The 24,671-nt window shown below is 33.7% G+C and overlaps 2 protein-coding genes across 2 annotated transcripts in view; one reads left to right on the top strand and one right to left on the bottom strand.

Moving 5' to 3' along the window:
- LOC139488760 (extracellular matrix organizing protein FRAS1-like) overlaps nucleotides 1-24,671 on the top strand; it is a 114,349-nt gene that overhangs the window by 54,591 nt on the left and 35,087 nt on the right. Inside the window, exons 18-30 of the mRNA XM_071274645.1 lie at nucleotides 271-405; nucleotides 1,892-2,032; nucleotides 2,937-3,215; nucleotides 4,498-4,701; nucleotides 5,127-5,323; nucleotides 6,158-6,314; nucleotides 6,875-7,053; nucleotides 7,605-7,727; nucleotides 8,143-8,398; nucleotides 8,937-9,203; nucleotides 9,834-10,043; nucleotides 10,373-10,553; nucleotides 11,337-11,499. Of these exons, the coding sequence (XP_071130746.1) occupies nucleotides 271-405; nucleotides 1,892-2,032; nucleotides 2,937-3,215; nucleotides 4,498-4,701; nucleotides 5,127-5,323; nucleotides 6,158-6,314; nucleotides 6,875-7,053; nucleotides 7,605-7,727; nucleotides 8,143-8,398; nucleotides 8,937-9,203; nucleotides 9,834-10,043; nucleotides 10,373-10,553; nucleotides 11,337-11,499 (2,492 nt within the window). The remainder of the gene's footprint in view (nucleotides 1-270; nucleotides 406-1,891; nucleotides 2,033-2,936; nucleotides 3,216-4,497; nucleotides 4,702-5,126; nucleotides 5,324-6,157; nucleotides 6,315-6,874; nucleotides 7,054-7,604; nucleotides 7,728-8,142; nucleotides 8,399-8,936; nucleotides 9,204-9,833; nucleotides 10,044-10,372; nucleotides 10,554-11,336; nucleotides 11,500-24,671) is intronic.
- LOC139488761 (uncharacterized) lies at nucleotides 16,471-24,015 on the bottom strand. The gene is made up of 2 exons (XM_071274646.1): nucleotides 23,912-24,015; nucleotides 16,471-23,521 (listed from the first exon to the last, which is right to left on the bottom strand). The coding sequence occupies exon 2, from the start codon at nucleotides 23,386-23,388 to the stop codon at nucleotides 17,245-17,247; it is 6,144 nt and encodes a 2,047-aa protein (XP_071130747.1). The 5' UTR covers nucleotides 23,389-23,521; nucleotides 23,912-24,015; the 3' UTR covers nucleotides 16,471-17,244.

The following is a 24,671-nucleotide window of genomic DNA, read 5'->3' as shown; positions in this document are numbered from 1 at the left end:
TAATTTGACTGTTTTTTGTGTAACCATTTGTAGCATATTAAAATTTTATAGTGCTCATCCACTTAGACCACATGTTCACAAGTTTTAAATTTATTGACTTTGTTTTTCATTATGTGTACTAGAATTCATTTTTTCAGATTAAAAGTGGAAAAATCCAATCAATTTTAAAACATTTCAAATTTTCAGTTGACAATCTTGTGTCATTAAGATAGTAACAAAATCTATATTTAATAACTTGTGCTGCATTATAATTAATTGACATTTTTTCAGTATGTGGAAGTGGATGTCTACGTTGTGAATCCAATAGTATTTGTCATGCCTGTGGACCTAACCAGATTGTATCTGATGGGATATGTGTCAGACATTGTAAACCTACACAATTTGTAGATGGACGGCAATGTAAAGGTAGGCAATTCGCCGTTTCAGATTCTAATGCATCCTGGGTAATATTTTCAAAAGTGTACACCGTAATGTCCTGATTGGTTAAAAATGTCATAAAAAAATAGAAATTTAACGACTGATGTGACGTTATTTTAATTTTGGGGTACAAACAATGAAATTACCCATGATTCTTTAGATTCTGAAATGGTCAATTCTAGAAGTACTCCCTTATTTGTGCACTTATTTAAAGATAGATCATTGCAAAGTTGGCTTAAAAAAACATAACACAAAATAATGTATGTGTGATAATAAGTTTGTTTACAGTAGTTAATCATATGTGCTTTTGTATTTGTAAGTTGATCATACCAAAGACTTAGTATTTTCTGCTTTTCTATAAAGTATGCAGCATTAGAGAGTAATTAATAGTTATCCCACGATGACGCGGTGTATCAGTGTAAGATCACTCCGATGGCCGGAGGCCAGAGGGTGATCTTACACTGACACACCAAGTCCGAGTGGGATAACTATTTTACATCCCAGCTGTTTTAGATTCGAAGAAAAACCATTTACAATTCATAAAATCTAGTTTTGAACACCACACAACCATTATAATATACTTTATACAATACTATATGAATTATACCCTTTTTGACCCCCGAACAGGATGAGTAGATATCAAACATTGTCAACTCGCCCCACTGGCCAACCTGCCTAACCTATATCGCCACTTTATGAAAAAAATCGCCCCAATCTTGTTTACCGACTTGCCCCACTTTTGAAAAAGTGTAAAATCAAACTGAACAATCACTGACAACTCTCTTATTAACGAAAAGGGTTTAAACCCCACTGATTAAAGGTCTGCCAACTCTCCCCACTTATAAAAATATCTTGCTTCCTTTAAGTATGTTAAATTACTGATAGTTCGTAACTTCGTATCCAGTCGTCCTGGTGTAGTGGTTGTGTTGTGGCTTGATATGATAAAGGTCTTTAGTTCGAATCCCAGCGTATACACTGGATTTTTTTACATGAATTTTGATAGATAGTCTTTTCCGTATAATTGTATGTTTAATTATAAGTTTTATAGTGGATTTGGCATTCCCGCCAAAATGTTACACAACAAAGGAAAGCATGCATAACAAAGAAACTCAAACTGGGGTGATCTGGTAGGGGTGATCCGGCTCAGATCACCCCTGTTAGAACAAAGGAGCTGGGATGTAAGAGCAAAGACTGGTCACCCATAAAGTCAGAATAAAGTGTCTGGATAAGATGTCTTCCTGCAGAATTAGCATGTTTATAATCCAGTTCAGGGTCTGCTATATATTCTTATAGCATTTGCATGTTCTTGTCCTAAATATGCATTTAATTTGCCACTTGATGTTAAACAGCCATCCATCATCATCATCTTTTGTATTTTGAATTTTAGCAGACATTTACTCACACAATCAAGTCTCCTCTCATTATGGAATAATTTTGTAAATGTGATTATCAGATTTAACTTTCTGTATTGTAGATTGTCCAGAGCACTGTATGGAGTGTATGTCCAGTACAGACTGTTCTCAGTGTGATGGTCAGACCTACTTGTTAAACAGACAGTGTGTCCCAACCTGTGGAAAGGGGTACTATCAAAATAAAAAGTCACGGAGATGTGAAAGTAGGTATAATTTTATTATGCCCCACCTACGATAGTAGAGGGGGATTATGTTTTCTGGTCTGTGCGTCCGTTCGTCCGTCCGTCCGTCTGTCCGTTCGTTCGTTCGTCTGTTCGTTCGTCCGTCTGTCCCGCTTCAGGTTAAAGTTTTTGGTCAAGGTAGTTTTTGATGAAGTTGAAGTCCAATCAACTTGAAACTTAGTACACATGTTCCTTATGATATGATCTTTCTAATTTTAAAGCCAAATTAAACTTTTGACCCCAATTTCACGGTCCACTGAACATAGAAAATGATAGTGTGCAGTTCAGGTTAAAGTTTTTGGTCATGGTAGTTTTTGATGAAGTTACAATTACATCAACTTGAAACTTAGTACACATGTTCCCTATGATATGATCTTTATAATCTTAATTCCAAATTAAAGTTTTGACCCCAATTTCACTGACCACTGAACATAGAAAATGATAGTGGGAGTGGGGCATCCGTGTACTTTGGACACATTCTTGTTTGAACTGTTATTATGATGTTAGGTGGGAAATATGACTTTTAAACTTTTATCATGGAATTCTACAGGTTACCATTTTATTTGAAGAAACTCACATATTTGAAATTCTTAAAACTATCTGGTGGGGTATTCAGCAGATTTGACTATTTTAATGTATTCAAATAGATCATAAAGGAACAAACATGAAAATACTAACCTTTAAGGAGAATGCAGTGCAATTTTTATGGGTAAAAGTTGTAAATTCTGATTTGTTGTTTTGTTTTAAATATTCCTGTAACTCATTGTTGTTCATTGCCATGGAGATCATGTGCATTTGGATTTAAAACCCCATAGGATTGTTGTCTATTTGTCCGATCAAAAAAGTGATGGAATCCTAATGAAACTTTATATCCATGTAATTACAGGAAATGAACAACCTCCCACAATACAGTTAACAGGACACATACAAGTTGAGGAGAAGGATACCACTGAAATACCTGCCTCTATATTCAACTTGAATGATCCAGACACACCTTTGGATAGCCTTGTTATCATTGTAGCAGAACCTCCAACGAATGGCAACCATATTGTCAAATGTAACATGGGAATGGATGTCATACTGGAGGCAGGAGATACAATTACTCCACAGGAATTGAAAGATGGAAAAGTCAGATTTATTCACAATTCTCCTGTTCTTTCTGCTGGTAAATCTTTATAGTATCTTTTTGGAAGCTGTGGTATGATTGCCAATTAGCAACTCTCCATCCAACTCACAATTTGTAAAAGTAAACCATTATTGGTCAAAGTATGGCCTTCAACATTGAGCTTTGGCTCACTGAACAGCAAGCTATGAAGGTCCCCAAAATACCATACTTTTGCCATAAAATTTACAAAGTGTAAGCCTGTTTGTTTTAATTGACCTCAGATCTACTAATTTAGTTTCAGGGAATATAAAAAATAGTGATTAGACCAAAGGTGGGGTACAATTTTCCATACAATTTTTTACCGTTATTGATGTTTTGGCAAGATTTGCACTGTGTGAACACTGAAATGGGATGTTGTTTTGTTAATCAAATTAAAAATGGTATGGTGTAAACAGAATGCTGTACGATTTACCTGGGCAAATGTTTTTTATGTCATCAATGCATCAAAGTTGAATGAGTCCTGTCTAGTGTAACAACTGGATGTGTTGATGGAAAAACAATTAAAACCTGCTCTCTTGTGGCAATCATACCACATCTTCTTTTTATGCCCCACCTACGATAGTAGAGGGGCATTATGTTTTCTGGTCTGTGCCTCCATTCGTCCGTCTGGTTAAAGTTTTTGGTCGAGGTAGTTTTTGATGAAGCTTAAGTCCAATCAACTTGAAACTTAATACACATGTTCCCCATATGATCTTTCTAATTTTAATGCCAAATTATAGTTTTGACCCCAATTTCATGGTCCACTGAACATAGAAAATGATAGTGCAAAGGTCAGGTTAAAGTTTTTGGTCAAGGTAGTTTTTGATGAAGTTAAAGTTACATCAACTTGAAACTTAGTACACATGTTCCCTATGATATGATCTTTCTAATTTAAGTTCCAAATTAAAGTTTGACCCCAATTTCATGGTCCACTGAACATAGAAAATGATAGTGGGAGTGGGGCATCCATGTACTATGGACACATTCTTGTTTATTTATACAAACATTCACAAATAAAACTGTGGGTACTACTGAAAATATAAGTTTAGATGTCTTAATCCATCAACAACCCAAGATGCATACACATAATATTTAATTTGAAAAAAGATTATAAAGTCATAAAATTGAGAATGAAAAATAGGGAATGTGTCAAAGAGACAACAACCCGACCATAAAAAAGACAACAACAGAAGGTCACCAACAGGTCTTCAATGCATCAAGAAATTCCCATACAATTTTTTACCTTTATTGACGTTTTTTTATATTGACTTTCATTATGATAGAAATCTTCTTATATTTTCAGGAAGAATATCATTTAAAGCATTTGACAGACAGTTATACAGTACAGAGAGAGTTCTACATATACAAGTTATCAATGACCACCCTCCTCAGCTTGTCAGAAATGAACATGTGCTGGCCACTGTAGGGGAGATAACCCCATTTGATAGTCAAATTTTAGAACTGAAAACTTTGGATCCTGTGAAAACATTGGTTAATGTTATTGAAGGTAAGAAGCTTAAGATAATAAGAAATTTAAGTTTATTTGAATAAAAGAAGATAATTATTTTTCAATAAGACAGCAACCTGAAATTGAAAAGAAATCTAGAAGACAGCATACAGTCTTCAACAATAGGCAAATATCATAGTTTCCAAATTGAAGGCTTCAATAAAGCTACTTTTAAATATAGGACTTTCAACTTTCATGAAGTTTTCTATCAATCATTTATGTTACCATGCTAATGTTATTACAACCAATATTATTCGTTCATAAAAATAGTTAAGAATGGTTTATTTTATTGTATCAATAGTTAGTCCGTAAGCTAACTTAACGTACTAAAAAAACATCCCCTAAAGCAAATAAGGAAATTTACACAAAGTGAAAAGTTCTGTTTTAAGATGTCTATTAAGTTTTAAATGAAATTTTTGTTTCAGGTCCTCTGCATGGGAAATTTATTGATCAAGGGACACAGTCACCTGTAAGCTCTTTCTCAGTAGAGGAACTTCATACCAGTTCTATTGGGTACCAGTTAAATCCATTAGTGACGGCAGCCAGAGACATGTGCATCATACAAGTCACAGATGGATATCATGTCCTCAGTTTTATTGTCAATTTTGAAATTAGGCAAAAGGTAAGATATGTAATTGAAATTTATAAGATCTATATATGATAAATTACAACTGTTGATTAGGTACAAGATCATACTTTTCATGTTTTGTTCATAATGCAGCTATATGAAATACATTTATTGAGTATTATTTTGCTTCATAACACCACTTATAATATTCTGACTATATTATCATGATAAAGTAATTTTGAAGAAAGTCATGAAATTAGAATCTAAAGAAAAATTAAAATTAAAAACACTTAATATCATGGGTTTTACAACAAGTGTTAAAACAACAAAAACATATGATGTACTAAACATTAAATATAAAAGGGAAACAATTAACTTAATATTTTGTATTTGAAAGTCCTTTAGATGATATGTTTTTGTGAACAAAAAATTAAAGTTTTACAAATTTATAATAAACTTTCATATATGCTTCCAGTACTGCTGTGAATTCAGAAATGATTGTGATGTTTTCATGTGAAAAATTTCAACAATATCATGTTTGCAGTAATAAACACCTTGCATTCATAAAATCAGTAGTTATTTTCCTTCTTAAAATTTGTGCAATTTAATTAATTAGATTTCACAGTTTTCTAGGGGTCAAGGATTAAGAATAAAAAATGCCCCCATTAATTTGTGAATTTACAGTATAATTAGGGAAGGATACTTCGCTAGGTGGAGCCACTTGTATAGAAATAAAGATTCAGACATTGGATCATAATTATAGAAGCACTTTAAATAAGGATAGTTGAATGTGATATTTCTTATTATCTAAATCCAAGTAAATCGCATGTTAGTTAAAGGAGCTACATTCACCTACTTCCTTGTCTTAATGTCAGTTTTTACTTTCAGGAGAACTTATCTCCCCTGATTGTCAATAATGAAGTGGGACATGTATATGCCAAGGATATGTTACGGATAACACCCACCATGTTGATGGCTAAGTCAATGTCTGATGGCAAAGAGGTCATATATACCCTAAACCCTACAACCAATAATCCTCAACAAGGTGAGATATTTCTAGTAATATGTATTCCCTGTATAAGGTGCCTTCTCAGTTCTGATTCACAGCAATGTGACTTATTGAATTATAAGGCATATTTCATTTGGAAATCTGGCCTAATAGGTAGTTAGTCACTTGTTTAAAAAAAAAACAGTAAATCTGGTGTTAATTCAAATATAAAGCCAGATGTTAATTTTGATACACTCATAAAAATGTCCTTGTAGTTTACAACTATGGTAATTAAGAAGGGAAGGAATGCCCTTTACTGTCTGGCATCAAAAGGTCATTTTCATCTACTGTTAAACCTCAAATAGGTTAAAATTTGCTGTGATTCACCAGAGGTCTCAAATAATTATTGTTACCATTATTTTATGAAACAATTTGAAGCGATTCGTTGAAATTAGTTGATTTTTTTTCTAAAAAAGGGTACATTTTATCGTCATGTACAAAAAATTACTGTTAACATCATTTGGCAAGAATTTTTACCATTATTCGTTATGAAGATTTCCCCATGATGACCCTCATTTGGCAGTTGGCAGATTTATTCAACAGACCATATTTTTCAGGAGAAATATTAATGCTAGTACCAGTCCCACCAAATGGTTTAGGTCAAGGTTGGAAAGAAATGGGAAGTGGGAAAATGGCTGCCAAAATGTTTCAGTTTTTGCAGAGAGATATAAACGAGGGCAGAATATGGTATCAAAATACAGGCTCAAAGTCCACATCAGATGTTGTTACTTTTGAGGTACTATAATCATTAAGTTATGTACTAGTTTTTAATTGACATGAGAATTAGTATCTCAAAAACTCAAATCATATATATTAACAGTAACGACTGCATGGTCTCATCTCTCAAAATTATATCACCCTAAAATAAGGTGTGGATCTTCATTAGAGCATGCTATACAGTGCAAATATTTTTCCATTCATCTCTTATTAACTTCCTGTTTCAAGTATCAATTTTTTGTCAACAACAACATCTTACAGCATTAGAGCTGTCTGATGTTTTAATTTCAATCTTCCTGTGACTATGCTTTACCAAACAAAAGATGCATGTAGGGATCTCTTTACCAAACATCTTTAGCTAAATGGATATCATTAATGCATGTAGGGATCTCTTTACCAAATGCTTTTTATCATCAAAGAGCAGAAGTTACAATGTGTAACTTTTTTTGTATCCAGCTTGGTAATGGTTGTACTAACTAAACTAAATACCACTCACTTAAATTGTTCTGCTTAGTAGTGTTTGCTTTCCTTAATTCTGTTATTTTATGATCATTTTTTTGTCTATTTTAGGTTAGAGACTCCTTTGATCCACCAAATGTTTTAAAAGAACAGACTATGCATATAAAAATAATGGAACCTCCATTAGATGAGGCCATACCAACTGTAGCCCCTGGTGTCAGACTTGGGATGTCGGTAGGTATATCATCAGAGCATGTATTATATTTGAAACTCCATCAAAACCAGCCTGACTTTAACTAAACCAATCAATTTATCTTCTGTTACACATTTGAGGACTGCCATCAAATACTGAAAAAAAAACATAAGTTATATACGATTCTTCCTTCTTGCAAACAATTTTAACATGGATTTAAACGAAGGTGATTCCCCACTTCTATTCTCAATTTTAAATATGTCACTTTGTTTACAAGAGTACTAACCTATCGAAATATATTGCAATTTACTGAAAAACAATAGAATCTTTCTTTGTTATGAAGAAATGGAGGTTTAAACTTTTTACATACAGGTCTGAAGATAGATTGCAACCTAAAAGGGACATAACTATTACATTACACGATTTACAATATTTTAATGTTCGTTTCATTTTTAGGTATTTGAAGATCAAGTTGTTCCAGTTACCATCTCTGACCTGTTTTTTCATGACCCAGATACACATAATGGAGAAATTATTTACACAATAACAGTGCCTCTGAAACAAGGGGAAGGAACTCTGGAGAATAAAAACTTTCCTCTACAACCCTTTTCACAGTTTACACAGGCTGATCTGATGCATAACAAGATTATTTATCATCCGCCAAAGTCAGACGTTGGCAAGGAGGAAAGAGAAGTGTTCTTTAAATTTACAGGTATGGGAAAAACAAGCTTGTTTCCAAATTAATGTACAATTCATATGTAAAAATTATTATGAAGTAAAGAATTTTAATATTTAACAAGGAGAACAAACTTATCTTTGGGTTAATATGTTATGGCTTGTCTCTTAAATTGATTTATTTTTATTTTTGAGGTTCCCAGTATCTAAAAGTAATAGTTTAGAAGTAAATACAGAAAATATTAGTAACATAAAATTACAAGAGGATATATGTTCAACAAACTTGCCATGAAGGTTGACCACTTATATACTTGAATATTTATGATACATTTCATTATAGATTGTGGAAATTCCAAGATATAAACTGCATCAAAGATTTTAACCCTTAAATTTATAGCAATATTCCAAACAGCTTATTCATCTGTTGAACCGTTCAGCCATTGTTCTTGTCATGCAACACATGCATTCTAGTTTTAAGTGAACTATTTGAAGATATACTTTTGTTGTCATTTAAATCCATTTTGACATTGTTTGTAAGAAGGAAGATTTGTATATTATTCAAGTTTTTTTTTCAGTATCTGATGGCAGAGTTCACAAAGATTTGACAGAATATAAATTCAACATCCGTATCTTACCAGTAAACAATCTGCCTCCATCTTTTTTACATCCGTCTGCTGATATCACAGTAGCACAGGGAGGGAAATTTCCAGTAGACAGGTCTACAGTTATTTTGTCTGACCCAGATACATCTACTGCAGATTTAGTGTTGACTTTAGATGAGGCTCCAAAGAGGGGTAGTTTTGAGAAAGCTTTTCAGAATTCAAAAATCATCTTGAGAAAAGGTATGCAAATACACCTGTCTTCTTCCCTTTAACAAAGAATGCATCAAAGTATTCAACCTAAGTTAATCATCACAATCACTTTTAATACGGGTTGCAGAGAGTATAATGTTTTTGACCCGTCTGTCCGTCAGTCTGTCCGTCAGTCCTGTTTCTTGTCATCGCAACTCCTCTCAAACCACACAACAGAATTTCATGAAACCTTTTCAGATAATAAGGACATACTATGTAGTTGTGCATATCGACGGGAAATTGCGATTCAATTTTTTTTCTAGTTAAAACTATAGCTTATAGCACTTCTTATCATTAAAAGTATTATTTTATTTCAAAGACATTGAACGAATATGCAGTTATGGCAACATAAAGGCAAGTCTGGGAATAACACTGTATACTTATGAATAAATGTGATATTAATTCTTTGTACCAGAATTCTTTTGCTAAAATGGGCCTTAACAGCTTACTATTTGGTCAGTTTTTCTTCAATTTGTAAGGTTGACAATGAAATGTACTTGTTCAAAACTTTTTCATTTTTGTCTATGGAAAGTTTTCATGGGCAAATATACCACATATATCTCTTTGTATAGAATCTACTAATGAAGGTCCTATTTTACTGAATGATGTTTCCTATTTTAGGAGAAAGCTTTAACTACAAAGAATTCCTTGAAGGTGTGTTTCAGTATAATCACAGCAGGGATAGTGATATACTCTATGACAGGATTGTATTGTCTGTCAGTGATGGGAAACATGAGACGAGGATGAGCATCAACATCACAGTGCTACATGTAGATAAATCAGCACCGATCCTTCTACCGACTGCTGTGTGTAGGATTCATGTCAGAGAAGGTGGGTTAGATACAGTTTTATAACTGGTTTATAAAATTCAGAGAAGCAAAATGCAGTTATATTTGTAGTTATTATGCAGTAGGATGAAAATGATATTTAACAAATGAATAACTGGATATTCAGTAGAAATCTTTTTAAATTTAAAAAAAAAAAAAAAAATCAGAAATAAAATTGTTTGTAAAGATATATATTCAGAATTGAAAACAAATGCACTTTTATGGGATTTTTTCAGCTTTAACATTTTTCCAAGCCTGCGATTTATTTGTATTTAATTGAATTAATTTCAGCAAGGAAAGACCATTAGTTAATCATAGTGAAATATTTTTCAGGGGAGACCATCCTTATTAGTCGTAATGATTTTGGTTTTATGGATGATGATGATTCTGACGACCATTTGAGGATAACATTATTGGCTAATCCAGTACATGGACAACTGGTTTATAAAGAACTGAATGTTGTGATGGAAGGAAACATTATAACACAAGATGACATAAATAAGAACTTTATTAGGTTTGAATTTGTTAAATTTGTTAATACCTGTAAATGTTTATATGGTCAGCTCTTCATATGAGGGATTTATTTTGGTTTTTGTCAGAAAGATTAAAGATCTGCCTTAATATATAATATGTTCAAACATGTATTAAGTACCTCTCGTTTAAGTGAGTGATATGTGATGAATGGAATATTTGTATCTCTTGTTGGGCAACTAAAAACAAAATGATTTTGCTATATGTTTTTTTTATTAGTTCAAGATTATTTTTGAACAACTGTATGTTCAAAACACATCAAGCATCAATGAGGGGGAGGACAGGGGTAAGGGAGAAAGGAGAAAGAGGGTGGGAGAAAGGAGAAAGGGGGTAGGAGGAAGGCTGGGAGAAAGGAGAAAAAGTTGGAGAAAAAAATAAAATATGAAAAAATAAAATATCTCTCTTTTTTCTGGTAAATTAAAAAAAATAAAATAAGGGGTAGGAGAAAGGAGAAGAGGGGTTGGAGAAGGGAGAAGGGTACCCCCCTGTCCTCCCCCTCATCTATTGCTAAATATTTAAAGATTTCATTGACATGGATGGCTCGGAGATCTTTAGTAACATAACCATGAAGGATAGCAACAAAAGCACTATAACTTGGATGTAAATAATAGTTAATACCAAGTATTTCATTTCTAATTTGAAAGCCAGCTTTAAAATTAGTATAGTTGTTAATTTTTATGTCATTTGGTCTCTTATGGAGAGTTGTCTCATTGGCAATCATACCAAATCTTTTTTATATTTAGCAAAATATTTGTATTGTTTACAGATACATGGCTGACAAAGAGATCGGAAGTGAACCAGTCTCAGATATTCTCTCATTTAATGTGACTGACAGCAGTGGTAACATCCTACCCAATCAGGTTCTATCTGTAACTATAGAACCAGTGGACAACAGGGCACCAGTAGTAACTGTTGGTCCTACAATTCAGGTATGTTTAAAATCTTAACAAATCAAGTTTTATCTGTAACCATAGAACCAGCAGACAACAGGGTACTATTTTTTACTGTTGATCCTACAATTCAGGTATTTCAAATATCTTATCTTTATACCAGGCAGCTTCCAAATAATATTTGAGCCAGCCGAACATTTTATATTTGATCCCGATTTTAATCCCTTAAAATTAAGTCACAAAAGGCAACTATGATAATCAGATGGCCATCCCAAATGATTGACATTAGATTAAAAAAAGCAATATTAAATTTACTTTGATATGAATTTGATGTTCTGATGTAAACTGTTAAATTGACAGTGCATCATTCGAAGTGTGCTCATCAGTGTGCACATATCTGCCTTAGACTCTTTATTTGTGCAAAATGACGTTGTCAAAAACTTTACCTTCTTTTTTAAAATCACACTTTCCTAATACCGGATGTTGACTTGAAAATGATTAAACATGAACCAAAAACAGGTACGTAAAATATCCTTGTCGTTTACAAAGCACGACTGAGTGAAGAAGCTCTTTCCAGGTTATTTCTTCAACAAAATAATTGAAATGAACGTTAAATACAGGTATCAATGATAATTTTAGCATTTTTAAAGAAATGTAGGATGCATAATTAAATTTCCCACCTGGACACATGTGCACACATGTTTTAGTTCATACAACGTAGTTCGGACGATATTTCAATTAAAACCTTTTTAAATTTTTCATCAAATCATGTTTATAAACCTATTTCATGTAATTTTAATCTTTTGGACTAAATCAATTAGATACAAACTGCTGAAATGTAAGAAAATAACTTTGAATAGACCGATTAATTTATAAGATTTCCGGTACTGAAAATAGTTTACTTGTCACCTGAACAGGTAGATTTCAGCTGTCCAACAACTTATTAGCCTTGATTAGAATTAGAAAGTATTGAAGTAGGGGTTGTTTTGTTAGTAATATAATCATGTCAAGGTTGGGTCAAAAAGATCGCAAATTATGTTAAAATGACCGTCTCTTAAGAAAACTTGAAAACTAAAACGTAGATGACCATTTCATGCTTTGCCCAGCTGGACTTTTGAAGCATCTATGAGGGGGAAGACAGGGGTAAGGGAGAAAGGGGGTGGGAGAAAGGAGAAAGGGGGTAGGAGAAAGGAGAGGAAGGCTGGGAGAAAGGAGAGGAAGGCTGGGAGAAAGGAGAAAAAGTTGGAGAAAAAAATAAAATATGAAAAAATAAAATATCTCTCTTAAGAAAACTTGAAAACTAAAAAGTAGATGACCATTTCATGCTTTGCCCAGCCGGACTTTTATTGGACATTATACAATTGTCTGGAATATATGACCCTTTTGGAAGCCTTGCTCTGTAACCCAAAGAACCAATAAGAATTTTAGAAGCCTTGCTCTGTAACCCAAAGAACCAATAAGAATTTTAGAAGCCTTACTCTGTAACCCAAAGAACCAATAAGAATTTTAGAAGCCTTTAGTTCCATAAGTCTGAGCTCTTTATACAAAATTTTATAATATAAATGATCTTGAATTATACTGAAATGTTTTGACTTTTTGTGAAATAAGTCAGAGGTATTTACATTGCCTGATTCCTCCCTTAATGGTAGATTTGGCATCAGTTGTAACTATCATACCTGACATAATACATGATCAAATTCTGTTAGTAAAGGGAAACTTCGCAAAAAAATCAAAAATTGATATTATGTTCATTCTGTATAAAAATGCTCAAATTCATAGATATTAAAGTTTTATTCCGCTAGATAAGCGATTACCATCGATTTTAAATTTAGAGTATTAATTCTCTGCGTTCCGCCATTTTGTCCTTCTTTTCCGATTAATGAAACGATATGTCTATAAACCACAAAGAAACAAAACTACAGTAACCGATGTAGTTGTAATTGCGTGTCGATATCTTGTCAATCGTACGGTTGTTTTATCCGACTAACTAACCATGGTCTGTTGTTTTTAAACTTGATATTGGAATTAGGTGAAAAGTCAAAGTTGAAATCATAAATAAGTGTTCCGTGAAAATTGTTTTCGAAAATCTAATTTGTTCATAATTCTTTAAAGTAATAAACCGTTTTCAAATAAATTTTTATCTTCCCTCTTCTGATCACCAGCATGGCTAAAGGTATTACTTCCGAAGGTATTGTGAGGGGTGTGAGGTGACACGTCCAGGTATTCAAGCGATTTCCTGTCGGGCTTGCAAGTTCACGCATCGTTTCACTTCTGCAGGTATTGATCAGTGTACACGGCTGATAACATTTAACTTTCCATTTTGAACTATCAGATGTATAATATACAACTCTGTCTTACTTGTCATTACCAAACTCATACGCTTGTTTATAAATAACATTTCTGGTGTAAAGAATATTATTCATAAAAATATAAATAATACCCAAAAAATAAGATTTGATGAAATTAAAATCTATTTAAATATTTTTTCCAAGGGTGAATTTGGGAAAATGTAATATATACTCATTGTCAAAAGTGAAGGACAGATTGGAACATACCAGAAATATTGATTTAAAAATATGTACGCACTTGCCGACGATTCGTTTATACGACTGGATAGAAAGTTACGGAACTATAGCGCAATTTAAAATATATACATGTATACATTGAACATAAGAAAAAAACATATATTTTGAATAAATAGGGGTAAAAGTGTTGTAAATAGACTAGTCCACGTATGCCAACAGTATGTAATCATCGAATGTCGATAGACTTAATTGTATACCAGAAGAAGAAGAAGAGAACCAATTTGATTTAATACAGATGTATAACTTTTGCTTTGGTACATTGAAGTTGTGGACATAGTAAAATCACAGATTTATATTTCAATAAGATTGTTCTCGAACAAAGGAAGGAATTCGTCATCACAATTGTTATATATGCCACTGGACGAACACTAATTATCCCGAAGGGATGTGAATATTTTGCTGGGAAACTTTTGAGTATCAAAGGGAAACTTTTGAGTATCAAAGTTTCAAATTAATTTCGGGATTTTTTTTTTTTCTTGGTTTCAATAACAGAAAAAAGAATAAATTACTTGTCCGCTAAATAGGGGTATTCTTGTCAGATGAAAGACTTTTAGTTATATTTAAAAAAAAATAGGGAAATATGACATTAAATTGGTTCTGTCTTTTTTTTAAACATCGTTAAAAAGATGTGTGTCTAAGGTGAACGCCACAAGAACCCTGTAATACTAGTACGAGAGTATAGCATGTAAACATTCCTTCTCAATAATATGTTTGTATTGGAAATCTTTTCATACAGATTGACAACTCATTGTCCGATATGCATGTAATATTTGCCACATGACGCCCATAGTTCTTTCTACCATCATCATCTTATTCTTTGATATTGCTGTCAACATCGATGGTTCACACCCAAACAAAATGGGAGTAATGGACCTTCAGAGCTTCTCCGTGTTATACACTTGTGAAATATATAGACGAAATTTCTGTATTGAAATGAATATACATCTCACAAACAGGATTTTCAAATAACGATTTTGAGTAATCACCTTACAAACCAATATAAACGTATGGCAAGATATAACCATGAAGGAATTTAGTTTTTGTCAGACACAAGAACTCATCACTATCATAAACGTATACGTATATATGCATACAATTTCAACTATCAAGAACAAGCGGTCGATGTCGATAGTCCGTTTTCTAACTGTTCGAGTTAGACATGTCACTTGTTCATTCTTGAAAGCCTTCATATTCCCCGTCTAACGATGGGAACTGTTTCTGATTGTGTTGACTATAAATGCTTGTATGGTAATTCTGTTGTTTATCTGTACAAGCGGTTGCATTTCCTCTCCTTTCCCAACAAACAAAGGAACGAAACGCTACTAGTCTGCTTTCTCTGGAGCTCATCCTCAATGGCTCTTATACGTCAGGAAACTTACATGTATACTAATAATGATTGTTTCAAGAACAACGATGTATGGATGAACTATTCGTCAATATCAGTTATGCATGACTAAAATATAACTTTTATTACAACTACTGTATTACTTATTTGGATTAATGACGGCTATCATGTTCAACATTGCACAACTATTATCATAGAATTAAAAAAAAAATCCTCAAAAATCCTTAAAAAAAAATAATGCCTTAGCTTAGATAATTGGTATTTTTTCACAAAAAGTTCGTGTAAATGATTGTCAAATGAATTTAATTATGTAAGAATAAAATGTTAAAAAGAAACTAAAAAAAACCCATGTATGTTGTATTTTTTTGTCAATTAAAAACTTTAAAATTGCAATAGTTTCATTAGCATTTAAACACAGCCAGATTTGAATACAAGTTAAGAAATTCCGGTAAAGTCAATGATATCAAAGAGATGTACAATGGTATATCAAATTGGGTAATATTGCATTTAGTTTTTATTAAAGATTAAAACTACTATTTTTTACTTCATATTTGAATCTTTACGCCAATTGCCGCTAAGAAAGTAATCAAAAATTGTTTCCTTTTATTTTTATACATTTTCGGATTTACGAATCTGAATTTTATTTTCAATTAATTTACACAATTTAATTATTGAATCTTTATTCTCATCGTGTATTAAATCTTAGTGTATTAACATCGTGACATCATACTCTTTCTAATCCTTTCTGTATATCCTTTCCAAATAACAATTTCCAAATAACAACATTTATACCTGTGTACGCTTGAACTCACACCTGCGGCTAAATAGCTACAAGGTAAACGAATTGACCTCAAGCCGAGAAATATACAGTGATCTTTACAAAATAATATACACACTCTGCTCTCACATTAGTTGCATTGAAATGATTATCAAAACAATAACGGTAAATAGACAAGTAAATAGTAAAAATGTTCAATAAATATTTTATGAATAAAATCTCAACAATAATTAATTAAATTTATTCAAAAACATTTACTAGAGACAGAGTGTTCTGCCTTGGGCGCAGAGAGTTAAACCATATATATGTAGATCATTTATTCAATAAAAAACATTATGCGTCAGGAGCTGACAGATCATGAAGCCACATACATTTGGTGAAAAGCTACAATATAAAAAAATAAAAACTCATAACTAACATGTAAACTACCAACTGTAGTTATAAAATACCAAAATCTATGATTGAAAACACTCATATCAATGGAAAAATACAATTCACAAAAAAAGGGGGGATAATGTACTAAACTGACTTGACTAGAGTTGTACAAAAATTGCTGTCTTCATAAAATTACATATGACTTAGAAATATACCAAAATAATACTGTTTTCGGATACAAATAAAACATTACAAAGTTCACACATGAATATTTACACAAATGTCATCATTCGTAGAATGTACGCTGTTTCTATATATGCTTTCTCATGACTTATACCCCAAATCACTTAATAATAGCTTTAACTAGAATATATGGGACATAATGGCATTATTACTTACATCGTAATTCACCAAGGGACAAGGAGAATGATAGTATTCTGCGTGATTTCGTACAAAAATTTATCAGGCCATGCTGCAGGAAGTGTAAAAACAATGAGTAAAACAAAAACAAAGTCGGATTAACCACAATTATCAAAAAATGCAAGTTGCGTATAAAGAGGGATAACTCTATCGATATTCTTGGCATTACACTCCCCGTCTGATATGAATATATCACTAATAAAATTTAACAATACTTCAAAAATCAAAAAGTTTGTCCAAGTACACAATAAAAAATGTTCTCATTCTATAAAGTTCACAAATTATTTACACATAACAAATACTACTTCATTAGCAGGTCTAGTGAATAACTTCCTGTTCTTCCCGAGACGCACTTGAACTTCACGGACGCGACCATCAGAGCTTGCATATGTTTTTTCAATAACACCAATAGGCCAGTCATTACGGTGCAAGCTAACATCACGCATAAGAACAATGTCACCTTCAGTTAAGTTTCTGCACTCTTGTTTCCATTTGTGTCGCATTTGTAAAGTAGGCAAATATTGAGTTCTCCATCGTTTCCAGAATGAGTTTGCAAGTTGTTGAACACATCTCCATTGAGATTTTAACAAGTCTTTATCACAAAAGTCCTCTATTGAAAAATATTTCACAGTATGTTCACTTTTCAATGTGAGTAAAGTTGAAGGAGTAAGCGGGAATGAATTGTCAGGATCCATATCTATCGGTACCAGGGGTCTTGCATTCATAATAGATGTAACTTCGGCCATGAACGTTGTTAATACTTCATGTGTTAATTGTTTCGTTTCCATAAAGAGGCTGTTTAGAATATTTCTCGCTATCCCAATCATACGCTCCCAGCTGCCACCCATATGTGAAGAGTGAGGTGCGTTGAAAATCCAATTTATATTCTTGTCACTGAGATAGTTTTTTATTGGTCTATCTCCAATATTTATAACGTTAACATTAAGTTCACTTAGTGCCCCAACAAAGTTTGTTCCACAATCAGATCTTATAATTTTAACTTCGCCTCTTAAGGCACAAAACCTACGTAATGCATTGATAAAGCAACCAGACGACATTTCCTCTATCACTTCAATGTGCACAGCCCTAACCACAAGACAAGTGAACATTACAGCCCAACGTTTACTTTGTGCCTGACCTCCACGAGTTCTACGGGTAGTAATAGTCCAAGGACCAAATACGTCAATTCCAACATACGAAAATGGAGGTGCTGGATCTAATCGGTCAAATGGCAAGTCAGCCATTTTTGGAAATTCTTCTTTTCCACGTAGTTTACGACATTTTATGCATTTATGAATCACAGATGAAATGAGACCTTTTCCTCCTATCAACCAATATCCTGCCGATCGCAAAGCTCCTTCAGTGAGATGGCGTCCTTGATGTGCTACTTTTTCATGAAAATGTCTCACAAGTAATGTTGCAATATGATGCTTAGGTATGATAAGTGGCTTCATTTCATTGGGAAATATGTTTGCATTGCTTAAACGACCCCCAACACGGAGTAAACCATTTTCGTCAATAAATGGGTCTAACTGCAAAATTTTACTGTTTGCAGGAAGTTTCTGTTTGTTCATCAGCGCACTATATTCGACGTTGAAAATTTCTCTCTGAACAGTGCCTATAACTAAGTTGTGTGCATCTTGAAGTGAATCAGTTTTACTAGAATCTTGTCTATTAGTTTGCTTTATAATAAAACATCTGAGAGTTTGTATTGCTGAAACTAGTATTTTCCACTGAGAAAAACGTTCAAATCTTTTAGAGCCAATTGCGAGTTTAGTTACAAGTGTTTTTGCCACACGGACTTCTCTGTCTTCTTCTGGTAATATAAGAGGGAACTCATCTCCTTCAGTTTCTCTATCTATAGTGTTTTTCTTACAAAGAAACTGAGTTGGACCTATAAGCCACTGACTTTGATTAAGTTTTTCTGGTCGTATAGAACGAGAAGCATCATCGGCTGGATTTTGTAAGGTAGGTACGTAAGACCATTGTTCTGGTTTTGTCGATCTCCTGATTCTGTCGACACGATTTCCAACATACAGATAAAACCGTTTAGTTTCGTTGTGTATATATCCTAATACAACCTTGCTGTCGGTGAAAAATTGCACTTGTTGAAATTCTGTTTTCAGTTCTTCGCAAATAGTTTCATACAGTTCAACTGCCAGAACTGCAGCACACAATTCCAAACGAGGTATGGTGTGGCCGTGCTTAGGAGCCACTTTAGCTTTTCCTAGTACAAATCCAAGATGTGTTGATCCATCCTTCTCAGTAGTTCGTATGTAGGCAACTGCTGCAACAGCCTTTTCAGATGCATCAGAAAATATACAGAGGTCCTTGTTAAGCGTCCAGTCTGAACTGTAGTTTCTAGGTATCTCCACTTGTTGGAGAAGTTTAAGAGAATCTTTCCAAGATTGCCATTTAGACTGAAATTGCGGAGGTAATGGTTCGTCCCATTCAGTTGATTCTTTCATAGTTTCACGAAGAATAAGTTTTCCAGCAATGGTTACTGGTGCTGCAAAACCTAATGGATCGTACAATCCATTGATAACTGAAAGTACACCACGTCTAGTATATGGTTTATTGTCTAATGATACTTGAAAGGTAAAGTTATCCGATTGAAGATTCCAACTGACCCCAAGACTACGCTGTACAGGAAGACAATCGTCACTAAAGTCAAGATTTTTCAAATCTTCAGATAAATCGTCTTTTTCAAATGCTGCCAGAACTTCATTCGAATTTGAAGATATTTTATGCAGGCGTAAATTGCCAAATTCTTGCAATGCAGATTGAGTTCTTTTCAACAAGTCTACTGCCTTGTCACTGTTTGAATGAGAAGACAGTGCATCATCCACATAAAAGTTATTATTCACATAGGTAACTACATCTGATCCATATTTTGACTCTGCCATTTCAGCAGTTTTACGTAAGCCAAAGGTTGCGACAGCCGGAGAAGGACTGTTTCCAAACACATGTACGGCCATTCTATAGTCCACTAAATCTTTCTCCATATCATTATCTTCATGCCATATGAATCTAAGAAAGTTTCTATGCTCTGGTGTTACATTGAAACTATAGAACATTTGCCGAATGTCTGCAGTAATTGCAATTTTATCCTTGCGAAACCTCAATAAAACTCCAAGCAAGCTGTTAACAAGGTTTGGTCCAGTCATCAATACGTCATTTAGAGAAGTTCCTTGAAATTTAGCGGATGAGTCGAAAACAACTCTGATGCGATCCTTCTTTTTCGGATGATACACCCCAAACATAGGAAGATACCACATTTCATTCGGAGTCTCTGTATTTAGTGCTCGTTCAGCATGATTATTGTCGAAAAGAGTTTTCATGAAGTCTAAGACATGTTGTTTTTTAACAGGATCTTTACGCAAACTTATATCAAAGGCTCTTGCTCGATTTAGAGCTTGTAGACGATTATTTGGTAGTAACGGACGTGATTCCTTGAAAGGAAGTGGAGCAGTCCAGTTTTGATTTTCATCTTGTTGTATTTCATCTGACATTAAGCGCATAAACTTTTTGTCTTCAATTGACATACCTTGGCGGTTATCGTCAGGCTCAAGTTTGAATAATGACGTAGATAACTTTTCTGAAATATGAATACTATTGTCACATGGTTCTAATATTGATGGCCTCCCATCTTGCTGTACAAAGGTTTTCATAGCATTGACAGTGCTAGGGTAATGTGCTCCATCTAGACAAGTCTCGCCTACAATAACCCATCCCATCTTGAGCTTCTGAGCAAATGGTTGATTATGACTTCCTAACCTTTGTTCCAGTATGTGATGAGCTTCCACAGCATCTCTCCCTATAAGGAGTAAGATTTCAGCATTCTTATCGAGGTGCGGTATCATGTGTGCAATAGATTGCAAATGAGGATGAGCTTGAGCAATTTCATTTGTCGGAATTTCTTGTCTATTGTTTGGTATTGAGTCACACTCAATTAAAGTAGGAAGATCTATGCAGTAATTGTCATCAAGCGATTCAATTATGAAACCCTTTGTTCTCCTACCGGTCATAGTAAACTGACCACTACAACTTGCAAGTGAATATTGTTCTGGTTCAGTATTCACCCCGAAATAGTCTAATAAATCCTTCCTTGCTAATGAACAGTTGCTTTGTTCGTCTATTATTGCATAAGTACGGATTGGCTGTTTATCCATTGTTGTATGTCTTACATTAACTAACACAATTTTGGCACATGATTTTCCTGCAAATGTATTTCCACAAATTTGTGTACATTTCGAGTTAACAGAACTCTCCCCGCCTTGACTGTTGTTGGGTTTCTGGACTCTATCCTGACTTGCGTAAATGTGCATAGCCGCTGTGTGATCAGTACTTTTGCATTCGGAACATAAAACGTTCTTGTCACAATTGCGAAAAATGTGTCTCCCAACGCAACATCTAAAGCACAAACCATTTTTCTTCAGTAGAGCTCTCCTATCTACAATACTCATGTGTCTAAAAGCACGGCACTCATCCAATAAGTGATCGCTATTATGTATTGCGCAACGCATTTTAGAATTTTCGTTGGCGTGTGGTTCATGTTTGTCTTGTGAAACATTTGTCTTTTTAACAGCAAATTGTCGTGTCTTAAATGGTTTGTCTTCGTTCTTGGGGGCAACATATGTATCGCTTTCAAATATAAATCCAGGATCATTTATAGTTGAAGCCATGTCATTGATGAAGTCACAAAAGTATGTGAATGGTGGATATAGAACTGAATGTATTCGTTTGTATGTTACTGCTCTATCCCGCCATTTATTTTGCAAGTTAATAGGAAGTTTGACAATTGTCGGATTCACACCGACCGATGTGTCGAAATATGCTAGTAGTGCTGCATATTCTTGTTTTTCTTTAACTGAACGTATTTCTGATAATACATCTGAAAGTTCAAACAATTTTTTCTTATCTTTGTATGTTATCTTTGGAAAAGCCTGTAATTTTTTCTGTAAGGCACTTTCGATCATTTCTGGGCAACCATAACGTAGAACTAATCTGTTCCAAGCACGTGATAAGGCAATAGTTGGATTTCCTGAATTTGAAATTTTGATGCTGTTAATTTGTCGTGATGAGTCAGGTCCTAGCCATTTTATCATTAGGTCAATTTCTTCAGCAGGACTCGCGTCGATTTCTGACATTACGCATTTAAAGGTGTCTTTCCATGATAAATAATTCTCTGGACGATCATCATATTTCAAAAGTCTAGATATTATTAAGTCCTTTTTCATCAAAAATTTGGAAAGTTCCTGGCCATAATTTAGACTTAATGTTCTGTTATTGTTTGTATCAGGAAGTTGTTCAATTACCTCTTTATGTATTTGTTGCACAATTTGGTTCGCACTTGTCACTGGACTTGCTACTTTTCTAGTTAACGGTATAGGCAGTTCTTCATTCATATGTTCCTCATTGCGTAATAAAGTTTGTGTGTTAATATTGTTAACAGCTGGTGCACTGTTGTGAACTGGCAGTTCTTCGTTCATGTTTTCCTCATTGAGTAAGACAGTTTGTGTGTCTATGTTGTTAACAGCTGGCGCACTGTTGTGAACCTCATATTGTCTGTTTACATGTTTACTTTGCTCAATAATATACTTAGCGGTTCGTTGTTCAGTTAACGATGGGGATGAAACCTCTGTTTCTCTGTCTGATTCATCAAATACTTCTTCCATAGCCTGCAGTTCAGCCTCTGCGACTGCTACGTCACGTTTTGCCTCTAATTCTTTTGTCATTTTTTCAAGTTTTGCCTTCTCTATAGTGGTGTTCGCTTCTAGCTGTGCTTTTTTTTGCACAAGTGTTGATTCTTGATCAACATATTCTAGCCTCTTTCTTGCAGCCTCTAAATGAGCTTTCTGGCGCATCATTGTGGAGCTACATGAAGCATTACTACGCCCTGACCTTCTTGATGATCTTGAACTTTGGCTCCTAACTGAGTTGCTGACATTTGGTTCTTTTTTCAATTCTTGTTTCATTTGAACATCTGTTAATTTAGTAGTAGTGACTTTTTCCATCTGTTCACCTGTTTGTGTGAAAGCTTGAGTAGGTTCAGGCGGTTCTAACTTTGATAGAGAATAGTTCATTGCAGTTTCTGTTTTGTGCATATTGACACTGCGTATCAATTGATGAGATATCAGTTCACGTTGACTGTCTAGTGTATTTTTACGTTTCAGATAATCTATATAACAATCAGATAAGTTCATGTATTTATTTGTTGTTTCTTCTAGTTGGGCAGCTGATGAAGCTTTTTCCTCGTGGCTTGCTTCACTGGATAGCAAAATAGAGATAAGTCTGTCATTTTCCCTGCTTAGTGTAGCTAATGCTTGTGAATATTTATCAACCTCACCTAGGTATTGTTCATATGCTTTCGGTGTTAAATGTTTTGTCCTTCCTTCCTCATCTCCATCACCACTTGTCGCCATGCTGATGGATCTTTTCACTGTTCTGCCTTGGGCGCAGAGAGTTAAACCATATATATGTAGATCATTTATTCAATAAAAAACATTATGCGTCAGGAGCTGACAGATCATGAAGCCACATACATTTGGTGAAAAGCTACAATATAAAAAAATAAAAACTCATAACTAACATGTAAACTACCAACTGTAGTTATAAAATACCAAAATCTATGATTGAAAACACTCATATCAATGGAAAAATACAATTCACAAAAAAAGGGGGGATAATGTACTAAACTGACTTGACTAGAGTTGTACAAAAATTGCTGTCTTCATAAAATTACATATGACTTAGAAATATACCAAAATAATACTGTTTTCGGATACAAATAAAACATTACAAAGTTCACACATGAATATTTACACAAATGTCATCATTCGTAGAATGTACGCTGTTTCTATATATGCTTTCTCATGACTTATACCCCAAATCACTTAATAATAGCTTTAACTAGAATATATGGGACATAATGGCATTATTACTTACATCGTAATTCACCAAGGGACAAGGAGAATGATAGTATTCTGCGTGATTTCGTACAAAAATTTATCAGGCCATGCTGCAGGAAGTGTAAAAACAATGAGTAAAACAAAAACAAAGTCGGATTAACCACAATTATCAAAAAATGCAAGTTGCGTATAAAGAGGGATAACTCTATCGATATTCTTGGCATTACACAGAGACATATAATTTTATAGGAGTTTAATTCAATGAATACAAACAGTATATGCATATTCATTTTCGTTCATTATTATATTGTGGTTAATAACTACGACCATTCGTCAGCTGTGCGCTTTTAATTACGTATATTGTCGATAAGCTATAAGAGTTAAACAGATTTTATTTTTTCCCAGAATTCAATAAATCGGGCTAATACGTCACGACCCACTCGAGAATTCAACCAAAAAAGTTACAAATACTTGATTTTCTCCGTTATTAGAAGGAATATAAATTTAAAACTTTGCAAATGTGTTTTTTATGTTAAGATGAACATAATTAGATGATAAGTAAAAAATCGCGGAATTTCCCTTTAAAAAAACCTGCAGATAATAGAAAACTAGCAGTTATCGTGATCTAACATTTCAGACATAACATTTACCAGATCAAGTCTCATCTGACTGCATAACAAACAACAGGTCACCAGTAAGATATAGACATTTATATATATTCACTTCTTCAGTGATTTCAACTTGCTCAGACTATAATCATATTATTTTTTTACATCCATAAAGTAATAATTTAATTT

Source organism: Mytilus edulis, chromosome 9 (genome assembly GCF_963676685.1).
Source record: "Mytilus edulis chromosome 9, xbMytEdul2.2, whole genome shotgun sequence".
Taxonomy (NCBI): domain Eukaryota; kingdom Metazoa; phylum Mollusca; class Bivalvia; order Mytilida; family Mytilidae; genus Mytilus; species Mytilus edulis.
The sequence above is the reverse complement of the archived record's forward strand: the minus strand, read 5'-3'. Positions and strand labels throughout refer to the sequence as shown.

Coding starts and splice junctions, on each gene's coding strand:
- LOC139488761 (XM_071274646.1), bottom strand. CDS start 23,388: ATGGCGACAAGTGGTGATGGAGATGAGGAAGGAAGGACAAAACATTTA.